Source organism: Asterias amurensis, chromosome 11 (genome assembly GCF_032118995.1).
Source record: "Asterias amurensis chromosome 11, ASM3211899v1".
NCBI classification, from domain to species: Eukaryota; Metazoa; Echinodermata; class Asteroidea; order Forcipulatida; family Asteriidae; genus Asterias; species Asterias amurensis.
Genome location: NC_092658.1, coordinates 4,809,434 through 4,822,907, shown reverse-complemented (window position 1 = coordinate 4,822,907; position 13,474 = coordinate 4,809,434). Strand labels below are relative to the sequence as shown.

The 13,474-nt window shown below is 38.6% G+C and overlaps 1 protein-coding gene across 1 annotated transcript in view; it reads right to left on the bottom strand.

The window, feature by feature from the left end:
- The window catches only part of LOC139943804 (uncharacterized), a 98,479-nt gene that overhangs the window by 23,745 nt on the left and 61,260 nt on the right, over positions 1-13,474 (bottom strand). The window contains exons 61-76 of the mRNA XM_071940624.1: positions 12,471-12,596; positions 11,822-11,935; positions 11,111-11,224; positions 10,211-10,333; positions 9,304-9,426; positions 8,044-8,163; positions 7,460-7,582; positions 6,139-6,255; positions 5,672-5,794; positions 4,949-5,077; positions 4,111-4,242; positions 3,263-3,397; positions 2,570-2,692; positions 1,564-1,686; positions 1,092-1,214; positions 305-439 (exon numbers count right to left, since the gene is read on the bottom strand). Of these exons, the coding sequence (XP_071796725.1) occupies positions 305-439; positions 1,092-1,214; positions 1,564-1,686; positions 2,570-2,692; positions 3,263-3,397; positions 4,111-4,242; positions 4,949-5,077; positions 5,672-5,794; positions 6,139-6,255; positions 7,460-7,582; positions 8,044-8,163; positions 9,304-9,426; positions 10,211-10,333; positions 11,111-11,224; positions 11,822-11,935; positions 12,471-12,596 (1,983 nt within the window). The remainder of the gene's footprint in view (positions 1-304; positions 440-1,091; positions 1,215-1,563; positions 1,687-2,569; positions 2,693-3,262; positions 3,398-4,110; positions 4,243-4,948; positions 5,078-5,671; positions 5,795-6,138; positions 6,256-7,459; positions 7,583-8,043; positions 8,164-9,303; positions 9,427-10,210; positions 10,334-11,110; positions 11,225-11,821; positions 11,936-12,470; positions 12,597-13,474) is intronic.

Below are 13,474 nucleotides of genomic sequence, written 5' to 3'. Positions count from 1 at the left end.
TGATGTTTGGTCCTTCGAAAAAAAGTAGGAATACTTTATCGATTACAAGGGCTGACTAACATGTAAACATGGTTTATGCTTTAGAAGACATTCAGGCTATTTCATATCTTGGGTCTGATTAAATATATATAAGTTAGATTAGACTCTTAAGATTAGTTCCTTTTAGCCCTTTTTTTCCTTCTTAAATTGTATCTATGTGAAGCGCCTTGAGCGTCTTCTAGGCGGACTTTGGCGCTATATAAGTTTTCGATGTTATTATTATTATTATTAAGTTGAAACTGTGTCCAAATTTGTAAAGTTTTACCTTGTGTGCACAGAGAACCGACCCAGCATCCATCACATCTACATGTAAACTCAGTACAATCCTGCTGGGAACCAATGAGGGCTGGTGAACACTGCCCACCGTTTTGACACGGATTACCAGCGCATGGATTCTTGGCTGAAAACAACAAAACCAATAACATCTTATGTAAAAAACAATTAAAAGCAACCAACAGAAATTTCATCCATCAAATTCTACTGATTAGTTTTGTCAAATAATTATTTGATGTTGAATCAAAACATATATGAAATGGATGGAAATTGTATTAAAGTAAAACAACTTTGTTATACAATTGAAGTAAGAACACCAATGATACATATATTAACATATTTTTTTAATGAAAAATTGCCTAAATTTCAAAAGGCCAGACAGCCATTTCAAAATGAGGGCTACACTTAGCTGATTTGGGCTAAAGACCCAAACCAACTGCCATAAGAGGCACGTTGCCGAACTGCTCTTGAGGCTAACACAGGGTTACCCCCTTCACAGTCCGTAGGGATATATGGGTAGCAATCACTGGGAGCCAGGCTGGTAGAGCAGCATCCAATACCTTCCTAACTTTTAACGAAGCAACTATGGTAAAGTGCCTTGCTCAAGGGCACAAGTGTTACAACCATGTATGGAACACGTACTCTGATGCTAACAACACCAGAGCTCGGGTCCGACGAACTAGACGAGTCGGCCATGTTATTCACCTTGCATCACTAGTCTAACTAGAGTAAATCTTGATGATAAGTGAAACTGGTTGTATTAAATGAGAGTGACTTACGTATAGAGCAATCTGGTCCTTCGTAGCAATCCAAACATTGACATTGATAATCCAGACAGGATCCACCTTGAGTTGAGCAAAAGCCACCATTCTGGCATGGATTAGGGCTGCATGGATTAATAGCTGCAAAAATCAAAAGAGAAAGTGTCAACAAAATTATACCACATTGAAAAAGAAGAAATAACATGAAACATACAAACTCGTTGGTTCAAATCTTGCTCTAGTCAATTTTGTCTTTGCTCGGTCACAGAGATTATTATGACCACAAAGATCTCACCACGATGCTACCGCGCTGCTTGTACAAGAATGGCGTTCCCACTACATTTGTAATAAGACCTTATGGGCTACACTTATTTTAGAGATCCTCCCACGTTCGGCCCACGATTTTACATGCTCTCGGCCACTTTTCCATCGTGGTAGAAGTGACGCCTATGTGTGAATGGGGTATAAATTTGTCAATCGTAGTACATACCCTGGGTGCAGTCTTCTCCAGTAAAGCATTCTGAGCATTGACACACACGCGATGTACAGAAGTTATCGCTGATGAAACACGTCCCTCCATTATAGCAGGGTTGAGTTGTACAGGGATTCAAGGCTGTGAGATAAAAACATTCATAGATGCCATCATTACATCAGGGATAACCAATATAGTTTTAGTGTTTAAACTACATACATTTGTAGATAAGCCATGTTCAGGCCTGTATGCTTCGTTTTTGAAAGGGCAACCGGAACCCAAACCAAACTGTGCACTCCTACAATGTCCACATTATCTCAAACAGGCATAATGAGAGGAAAAAACACAATAAAAATCAAAATAGCTCAAATTTAACCAGCTACAACAAATCTTAAAAATATAATTGCAATTATCCAATACAACTACGCTTCTAAGTTTATATGACTAAAGGCCCGGTCCCACTGCAGCGATAACGAGAACGATAACGATCACGATGCAAAGAGAACGCATTCTATTGGTTGAATTGATCCACGCAGAATATGCACACGCTCATTCAACCAATAGAATCGTTCTCTTGGCGTCATTAATCGTTATCGTTCTCGTTATCGCTGCAGTGGGACCGGGCCTTTACACAAAGGGCATATAATCATAATAATAATAATATGAAACATTTATATAGCGCTCTACGGAGAACAGAGCGCTTTAGGGTTCAATGTACTCTTTTCTACATTTTTCAACGACAAATACTGATACACTGGTTTCTGTCCCTCCGTTTCACCTCAGGACTTTGATTTGATACCTGGACTGTACGTAGCCTTGCATGTGGATTGGTTTTTTTAGTCCCTACCTGGCTGTGTGGGTTCTTCCATGTCTAAATAATAGTGAAATTTCTTAAATGTCTTCTCAACAAATAATTGGTGTGATGTTTCCATTTGGATGCTTGACTCAGATTCAGAATCTTAGATTAGATTTCTAGGAATAATGGCTTATTTACAAACTGGTCCTAATGATCATGTCAACTTACACAGTTCACAGTTGGCTCCCGTCAGACAGGTTGGGCAAAGACATATATAACGAGTACAGTCACCAGACACTTGTGCACATGTACCTCCATTAATACATGGATTATTGCGGCACGGATTCACATCTGAAATAACAGAGAAAATAGTATTAAGTAATAATAATAATAACCGTATTTAAATAGCGCCAAACTGCAAAGATACAAGGCGCTGAAGAAAAAAAGGAAAACAAAACAGTACAAAGACGTTGTCAACAAGCTACATACATACTAAGGGATAAACGGCTTACCAATCAAAAGGACCTATGGTTTAATGCAAACACAACTCCTTTGAGAAAGACCCTTAAAGTCAAAACTTCAGGCCATTAACTATTTTGTTTGCATCTGATGATAAAGGCTCGGTCCCGCTGCACCGATAACAAGAACGATAACGATAACCACGCAAAGAGAACGCATTATATTGGTCGAATGAGCGTGTGCGTATTCTGCGAGGAGCGATTCAACCAATAGAATGCGTTCTCTTTGCATTGTGATTGTTATCGTTTTCGTTATCGCTGCAGTGTGACTCGGCCTTACCAATAACATTAACACTGTCAAAATGTGAGTGAGTGACGGCCAGACAGAAACTGTGTCACTCTTCACAAGAAGATAATATTTATCAATGGGAAAGATTTACTTTACAGAGTGTTATTTACTTACATTCAAAGCAGTTAAATCCAGTAAAACATGTACTACACTGACATGTATAGGAGTTACATTGGCCTGGTGTTGAGCTGATCAACTCTGTGCATTGACCACCATTAGAGCATGGATTGTTGTTACAGGGATTGACGGCTGGAAAGTTATAAATACACACAGTCATTTACTAGTTAATAATAATGATAATAGTAAACTGCATTTGAAAAGTGCATTATCGCTGCTAAGTCCCTATGCGCTGGATAGAGGAAAAATAGAAAATATCAGGAAAAGAAATAAACACTGGAAGAACAACTAGTGGTAAATGGTGAATAGATGAGTTTTTAAGACGATTTTTGAATTGCCAAACTGTGGCTGCTTCCTTAACAAACTCTGATAGGCCATTCCACAGTTCAGCTGCAGCTACGAGGAATGATCCAGCCCCGTAAAATTGTGTGACAGGGTGGAAGTGACAAGAAGGGACTTTAAGCCTGCTTCATACTTCCTGTAAATTTGAGGCGGATTTTTAAACAGACGTCACAACTCTGTTTTCACTGCGAATGTTTAGCAAGAGTTGAGCTGTTGTATGTTGCGAACTTGTGATGTCAAATTCCCATTGCATTCACATGAAGTATGAACCAGCCATCGATTTCACAAAACTCTTCCTAACTTAAGACTAATCTTAGGACTTAGGATGAGTCCCAACCCTGCACTGTAGCATGCAGACCTTAAGATTAATCCTAAGTTAGGAAGAGTTACTCGTCCTAACTTGAGATAAGACGAGTCCTAACTCTTTGTGAAGTCGACGGCAGGGTTTAAAGAATGCAATGATCTACTGACATACATGTAACATAATGATTGAAATGACTTACGCTGTGAGCAGTCGGCTCCCGTCCAGCATGAACTACAGATACATGTATATATTGGACATACATCACCAATAACATTAGCGGCTTCACAGAATCCACTATTCTGACACGGATTACTGGAACAGGGATTGGCAACTGTGAGGAGAAGAAAATAATAAACTCATTCAGGTGGCATATATTTATACAATACAATACAACACAATAAACCTGTACACTGTATTGTCCCTCCATGGGAAATTCCTTTCGCCTTTTTTTTTTCACTTACATAAAATCACACCAATACAAAATACAAAATAACAACGTATTTTACCAACGTAAAATATAAAACGTTAAAAATAGGTTAAAGGGTACAATAGAGAAAGAGTAGGCCCAAATATAAAGTTGAAAATTGAACCATAGAAAGATAACAGGGAAGATACTGCAAAAGAACACCTAAAGAACTACTTTAAAGGGAAGGTACACTATTGTTAATTGTCAAAGACCAGTGTTCTCACTTAGTGTATCTCAACATATGCATAAAATAACAACTCTGTGAAAATTTGAGCTCAATTGGTCATCGGAGTTGGGAGAAAATGATCAAAGAATAAAAAACCTTGTTGGACGAATTTGTGTGCTTTCAGATAGGAATAAAGGACTTCCAGCTAGAAGTCTTTTATTATTTTAGTGAGAAATTACCTCTTTCTCAAAATCTATGCTACTTCAGAGGGAGCCGTTTCTCACAATGTTTTATACTATCAACAGCTCTCCAATGCTTGTTACCAAGTAAGTTTTTAAGTTAATATTTGTTTTGAGTAATTACTAAATGTGTTTTTTTTCCTTTAAATGATAATTTTAAACTTACTTTGATCACAAGTGGTACCACTGAAGCAAGAATCACATTCACATATGTAGGTATAGCATCGACCTTGCTGAGGGATGGTACGACATGTAGCTCCATTATTACATGGGTTGGCTAGGCAGGGATCAATAGCTGCAAATACAAGCAAATATAAACTCAAATAATAAATAATGAAGTGATATTAGCCGTGCTATATACGTTTTTATCACCACTCCATTCTGCCAATCTAATTGGAGGATTAGCGCGTACTTGAAGATAATAATAAAAATAACAATAGTGGCTTCTTATATAGACGATGTGACCTCTGACGTCACACGAAAACCATAACATGATTCGCGCACATATCGCCGGGCAAAACCTTTGTGTTTTGGCAGCCAGCTAGAAAGTGTACGCAATCTTACAATGTCTACGCAACTCTTTGCCCAGCGAAACATGGCGTATATAGTGTTTTGTCAACAGAGGGCAGTGTGAATGTAAACATACATGTAGGTCACATTGTCTGTAGCACACATGTCTCACTGAACCCATTGGAGTTGGGGTGAACGGCATAAAAAGATCAGATAAACCTGGTTCAAACATGTACTTCCTACGGATGCAAATGCGATAAGAATGTTGATGTGGGGTTAAAATTTGAATCACATTTGCATTCGTAGGAAGTATGAACCAGGCTTTAGAAATGATAACCTCGATTTATCAACAAATAAAGAGTGGATTGGATGAACTTACGGACGACACAGTTGTTTCCGGTCCAGCAACCACTACATTGACACATATAGCTATCACATGAACCAGCAACTGGCTGGCATAAACCACCATTGAAGCACGGATCAGATGCACAGGGGTTTACCACTGAAAAACAAACAAAACAGTAATTATATTAAAAGTCTTTTGAAATAAGTCAATATCAGCCAGAAAAGACAACCAATGGAGTGAAACAACTGAGCTACATGTAATAATAACTTTAAATGAAACTCTCCAATGTATGATACAGAAAAAATCACCAAGTTTAAAGTTTGTTTTCCCTACAAGTATATAGAAAGGAAAAAAAACCTAACCAAACACCAACAAGCATTATTTTATTCTAGTAGGGAATTATTCTCAATAATTTTGCTTTTCTGAGAGTCCTTGGCTTCACAATCAGGATAAATGAAATGAAAAAAAAAAAAAAAAATATATAAACTACATGTACTTACATTGAGTGCAGAACGGACCGCTCCAGCATCCAGTACAGCTGCAAGTGAACTGAGTACAATCTATCGCCATACAATTACCACCATTCTGACATGGGTTCCCAACACATGGATCCAGCACTGTAAAAATAAAGTCATCAACAATGATAGTCAGTGACATTCAATTCAAATAAAGTTAAGCCTGTCCGAATCATCGACTGTAACTATAAGGCCCTCCTTAGCTTCAATGCATGATCATGTCATGATCAAGCCGCAGTCGCAGCAGCAGTAGCAGCCACAGAGTCGGACATTGGATGGCATGTAAAGGCAGTGGACACTATTGGTAATTACTCAAAATAATTATTAGCATAAAACCTTACTTGGTAACGAGTAATGGGGAGAGGTTGATAGTATAAAAGGTTGTGAGAAACGGCTCCCTCTGAAGTCTGAAGTGGAGTAGTTTTCAAGAAAGAAGTAATTTTCCACGAATTTGATTTTGAGACCTCAGATTTAGAATTGGAGGTCTCGAATTCAAGCATCTGAAAGCACACAACCTCGTGTGACAAAGGTGTTTTTTCTTATTATTATCTCGCTACTTCGATGACTGAGCTCATATTTTCACAGGTTTGTTACTTTATACATATGTTGAGATACAGAAAGTAAGAAGACTGGTCTTTGACAATTACCAATAGTGTCCAGTGTCTGTAAGAAACACCGAAAAAACTACCCTCAGTCAAAAATACCCATCAGTCACTTATTATGGGCACAAATTTGCGTCTGGTAGAAGTGACTTTTTCTTGTGCATACATTCTGGCGTTCTTCAACACCCATCCATCAGAACTTTTGACATACTTCGACATAGAGAAGAAATTTTACAAACAAAATCCCAAACATTTGTTGTTGTTGTAATTTTGTAGTTTTTGACACGATTTCATTTCAAATGAATCACGTTCTTACACAGTCACCCCACACTGCATACAGGTAGGCATATCACATGATCAAAGAAGGACGAGAGGGGACCAGTTGCTCTATAACTTGATGCATCTTTTGCGGGTTACCACACTAGAGCTGGCGCGCTTAGAGTGGATTGGCCACACGCCTAATTAAAAAGTGCCAGATTCTGGCGCATTTTACTGAACCCCTTCCAGGGATGCATTTTCACAGGCAAAACAAATAACTGTTTCAGTCAACGGCCAAGGATCAACCAATGGCAAGTTCAACCAAAACAGTTATTGGTTTTGATGGTGAAAATGCATCCCAGGGGTTATGAGTAAACAAGGCACGCTGGGATAAAATGGCGTGGCGAGATCGATCACCCCTGGGAGCGAGGTTGGGATATACTCACAAGCTTCACAGTTTTTCCCGGTATAACATCCTGGACAATCACAGATGAAGGCGTTACACGTCACAGAGCCTTGGTAACACAATCCACCGTTCAAACATGGGTTTACTTTACAAGCGCTGATTGCTGTAACGGAATTATACATCAAAAGCAAGATGGTGGATTGGGGTAAATCAAATGGAACTCAAAGCATGGTGCGTTGTGTGCAAAGATAAAAACAATAACTACATCGATGAAGAGAAAGCAACTGAAAATTATTTGTAAACGGTATGTACAGTGTACATGTAACACTACCTGATATAATAATAATAGTAGTAAAAACAATAATAACAACAGCAAAACTTATAATGTGCACATATCCATCGATAGTGTCAAAGGGGCCTACAAAAATACAAAACAACATCGTGTGCATGGTGGAATGACAGAATGACAATTACTGTGCAAATAATGTTTCAAGAAGACCGAGTGTTTAAGTTTGACCGGTTTCTGCCATTCATGAGGTCATTCAAGGAAGGATACATTATGCATAGGACATGACAGCAATAAATAACAAAAACTTACAAATAATTATGTTCATGAATACTTACGCGTTTCGCATTGAAGACCAGTAAAGCAGCCATCGCATATGCAGGAATATGCTGAACACACACTATCAGTTGCGCATGCACCACCATTCTTACAAGGTGTACTCTGACAAGGATTGTTATCTGTAATAATAACAATAATTATAATAAAGTAATAACAATCAACGGCTTTTATATAGCGCCCTTAACCCCAAAAGGGTCCCGAGGCGCTTCCCACAGGTTAAAAATATTAAGCAAGTTTAGAAAATATACAGACCAATTTAAGAAAAACTGATGAAAAATGCTTAAGAAAATTACAAACGACCAAAGACAATTATCAAAAATTAAAGCAAGTACTGTAAGAACAATGCTGGACATTTAAAGCTAAACAAATTGAAAACAGCGATAACAAATAAATGGACAGTCTCAAAGTGATATGAAACAGGTAGGCAGATTGAGAAATATTAAAAAGAGTAATGGATTAAAAATCATTTGCTAATCAAAAGGAGCTTAAAAGTGTAGTATTGCCACAAAACAGCCTCACAGTGCCATGTACAAAAACTAATAAAAAGACAAAAGTCTTTAGCAGAAAAGTTGCACTGTATGCTCAGTGATTTGCCCGACGTCTGCGGGAACATCCTCCATCTACTCAGGTGGGATTCGAAACCCCCCCCCCATCTCCCCACTCTAAAGCAGATGTCTTAACCACTAAACCACTAAATAAAAAATTGGAATCATGTCATTTGAATTCCGGATACAAATATGAGGAGAGTTGTGGTAGCACTTAAAGACTAACTAACTAATTACATAAACAACGACTACTTCATCGGCACACATGGCCTGAAGGCCACTTCAAGGTGTGGGCTACAATGATTTTTTTCCAGAGGCCGTTGCCACCTAATCCTTTAGGGCTGAAACAGGGTTACCCCTTGTACAGTCCATACGGATGTAGGCTTGGGTATCATCAGTCCGAAGCCTGGCCGGTAGAGCAGAAAGCACTACCTCCCCAATTTTACGTAGCAAGTGTCACGACCGGGATTCGAACCCACACTCTGCTGATCAAACACAGGAGCTTGAATCCGGTGCTCTTAACCACTCGGCCATGACACGCCACAAATGACACGATACAATGTCCACATCCTTATGTCTGCTGAAGATGTTGTTGCTAAGAAGGTTCATGCAGTTTTTTAATGTTACTAGTTAGTCTTTAAGTGCTACCACTACTTTCTTGTTCAGACGAACACCACTATTTTGTGTCCTGGTGTAATTCTGAAGTTAACTTACAGTCTTGGCATGTGTCTCCAGTCCAGCATCCTGTACAATCGCAGACAAAACTCTCACAAGATACTCCACTAGCGAAGCATTGACCGCCATTGGCACATGGACTTTGAGAGCATGGATTCTTACCTACACAGACAGTCAGAAACACAAAACAAGTACATTATCGTTCCTTTAATGATTCCAGGTTGAACAAAGAAAAAATGACTAAAGTGGGATTTGACCTAATGACCTTCCTCGCATGAAACTGAATAGTGCTGGTTCACCTTGTTACTAGATTCTATGAAAATGCACTCACATGCATACAATATTTGTTAAGTATGTATGTCATACTAAACCTTACATGTATAAAAGTATATAAAAGAATGTTTTACAAAATTACAAGACCTGTTTTTTTTTCCATCTATTCAGGCAAATTTATGGTAATTACTAAATAAAAAACACAGGCAATGGGAATAAATTGTCACAAAACATTTGAATCTTTTTCTAAAAGTAGAATGACTTATAAGGAAGCTTGAGAGATTCAAGATTTAATTCACTCTATTATCCCTAATGCCAAATTCATTTCGACATTCTATACACCAAATTTAGAAAAAAATTATTTTTTTAAGAGTTTGCGGTAACACCATGTACATGTAATAACAATCTCTAAATGAGTTGGAGTAGTTCTGAAAAGAACCGTTGGATTAACTCGACGTTTCGATCAGTATGCTCTGATCGTCTTCTGGAGAATGCTGGACTCTGATGCTGCATGCTGCTTAAGTACTGGGCGGCGGATCAGCGGTGATGCACGAATAACATCATTTGTTATAACATTATAACATTATTTGCTACCATAAAACAGTACAAAATACTCTTTAAGCCACAATACTCTATAAAAATATATAATACATAAAAAGCTGAAAGAACTTACGTTGTGAGCATGTTGGTCCCGTCCAGCAATCTGGACATGTACATATATACTGATTACATGCAAAGGGGTCTTCAGTACATGAACCACCATTCTCACATGGGTTGTTGGTACATCCTCCTTCATCTAAACAACCAAATACACAAACAAACAAACAAACAATGATGCAGACTGGTAAACATTGGCTTTAAGGCAGGGTAAACTCAATGGATGCGTTAAATTAGCTTCCCTGTGTCGACCCCCCCCCCCCCCCCCCGATGAGCCCTGACAAGAGTTAATCGAACGATCACTCACCCTCTCGTAGTGACGTCATGCACCTCGGGCCAGCCCCAAGTGACCCACTCCACAAGCACGGCACTGGGGGCTGACACGGGTGAGCCCCTGGAATGATGTCAAAGCCATTCGAACGTACCGCGGGCAGATTGGGGTCGACCCGGGGAAGCTAATCGAATGCACCCAATGAGTCAATGAACAGATAAAATACTGACAGTAGTAAAGACCACTGGAGAGCTGTTGATATTTTAAACCAGTGTTAGAAATTATCCACTTTGATGAGTAATTTAGTTTAAGAGAAAGAGCAAATTTTCACCGAAAAATATATAAATCTGAGAAAGCTTACAGGCATAAAGCCTTTCTCAGTTATCAGATAACACACATATCTTCGTGCAACTTTGAAGACCAAATGATCTCAAATTTTCACAGCAGAACTATTATGTCATGGTTTTTACAAACAGACTAAAGTCTGTAACTGTTACTGTCAAAAATTACATGAGGTACCTTAAAAATATGTTTAAGTTAAAGTTTTGTATTCACACGTATCGCATTTTAGTACCAAAATTAACAATGCATACAAATCATAAGTAGGAAAGACAAGTTTGCTAAGAGAGAATGAGAAAAACTTACATCGGTCACAGTTGAATCCAAAGAAGCAAGGTGGACACTGGCAGTTGTAATTGTTACAGTGGTTCACACAGGTACCTCCGTTAAAGCAGGGTGAGCTGACACATAAATCAACCGCTAAAAAAAAAAAACCCAATAGAATATGTAACGATAAACATTATTTATCAAGTTACAAACCCAAACATAAACCTAGACTGATCCTCTGTTTGTAAGTTACATTTAATATGGTTTAAATATTTGTTGTGATTGATGTTACATGTCTATTATTGTTACGCAATAAACCAGTCAGGCGTGAGCGGTGGCTGGACAGCATCCTACGGCCTGGCCTTGCGGCAGTCCGTTGCCCACCAGTCTTCTACGTTGTTGTCTAATTATTAGCTCTCGTGTCGCACAGTCCAGCGGGACTCACCAGTAATTTGGGTAAGTGCCTAAATTACAACTTAATACAGGAAATATACATATATCTCCTACTTTGTTTGCTCAGTCTTGCTGTTCTACTAAACTGCTACGTTTTTTTTATATAACAATATAGACATTTTCTTTGTTTTTAGCGCATTCAATTTAAATGAAAACTATTATTATTATTTTTTTTTTCTTCCAAAAGGCGCTTCACAAATTGCCTGATTATTATTGTAGTTCTTGTATACTTACCGTGTTCTTACCGAAGGTGCTATTTAAAATTACACTATTACTTTTCTGTGATTGTATACTTACGTATTTGACACAAGTCTCCAGTGTAGCACACAGGGCATGTACAGCTATAGGTTGGGCATCCATTATTACATATACCACCGTTCATACATTGGTGATTCTCACAGTAGTCAACAGCTATAATATAACAAGTGATCAGTAGCATTCTTTAGCATAATAATATTGAATACTTTTCAGTTTGAAATGTATTCTTTTATATAAAGGTGTCTCAAAGTGCCAATGTTTAGCAGAGCTTCTGGACAATATAAAACAAGCTCAAACAGTGAATTTATACTTAAGTTAAAAACACATTCAATCTTGCAAGAGCCTTCAGTACTTCTTTCTGTATCAACCAAATTTTGCTTTTGTAATTACTTCACATCTCGATTAACTTTTACTTCTCTTTTGTTTTTATCTCGCAAGCCCTGTGGTCATGTGGTGCCCCCCCCCCCCCGCCCCCCATCTTTACAGATCAGGTTTATTGGGTCCCTCAGTGTTCAAGCTTTTCTATAAAAACTTCCTTGTGGGATCCAGTGTTCGTATTTGGATTGCTTTGTGGGATTGATTGTCCTGTTGCTGTCAGGACCCCCTTCTGTAAGCCCACAATGCAGATATGAGCTTCTTTCCCCAAGAAGCTCAATTCCTGGTAGAAATCAATATTAGTTGCACTTACCGATGTCACAGAACATCCCCCTGAAACAATCCCCGCACACACAGAATACGGATTCACATTGGGAATTCTGGAAACATGTACCACTACTGCTACACGGATTCACATCAGGATGGCAAAGGTTCACAACTAAAAATATCAAATAGAACGATCAAGAAAAACACAATGAGTTTACTTTCATGATTACATGGCTCTGCTTATCGTAAGCAAAGAATTGGCTCTTACGGAAGCAGAGACTTCTGTGCTTATGTCAAGCCTATTTCACGGGTTAGCAGGAAATGTTGGCTTGTGCGCGTGCGTACTCCACGTTACTAGGCTTCCTATGCAAAAATTTGGCGCTTGCACAAAAGCAAGAGAATGGAGATTGTAAGAGCAGAATTCGGCGGTAAGCAGAGCCATAAATTTGGGCCCCGTTGTTTTGGTTACCATTTTACTGACTGTATACAAATAATAAGGGAATCAATGTGTGGTGAAGAGGTTTTCAACTAGTGGTTTAATCCCAACGAGGCCTGGTTCTTGATAATTTTACAGAGACAAGGTAAGTCGAGGTAAATTATCAAGAACCAGGCCTTGGCGGGTTTAAACCACTAGTTGAAAACCGATTCAACACACTTTGATTCCCATTCATAAATACCTTGTGTGGTTAACAGGCGTAATAAATTAAGAAACTCTGTGAAACTTATCCGTTTCCGAGTGCTTGAGCTCTGTATGTTTCCACCTTCATGGTATGTTCAGTATACATGTTACATGTACAACGTCCGAACGCGTGTGTTTTCCGGTTCCGTTCGTACGCATGCGCGTATAGTCTTGGTGCACATTCGCTTATTTTCCTTTTACACACAGCGCGGCCAACGTCTTGCATCAAGACAAGCGGAATCTGCGCTCACAACCGGTGTTACTGCGCCTTGAACATCCAGCAGGGCGGATATGTGCGCATTTTAAGTCTTATTATTATTATTATTATTATTATTTTTATTGTTATTATAAAGAAAGGTTTAAACACCCCC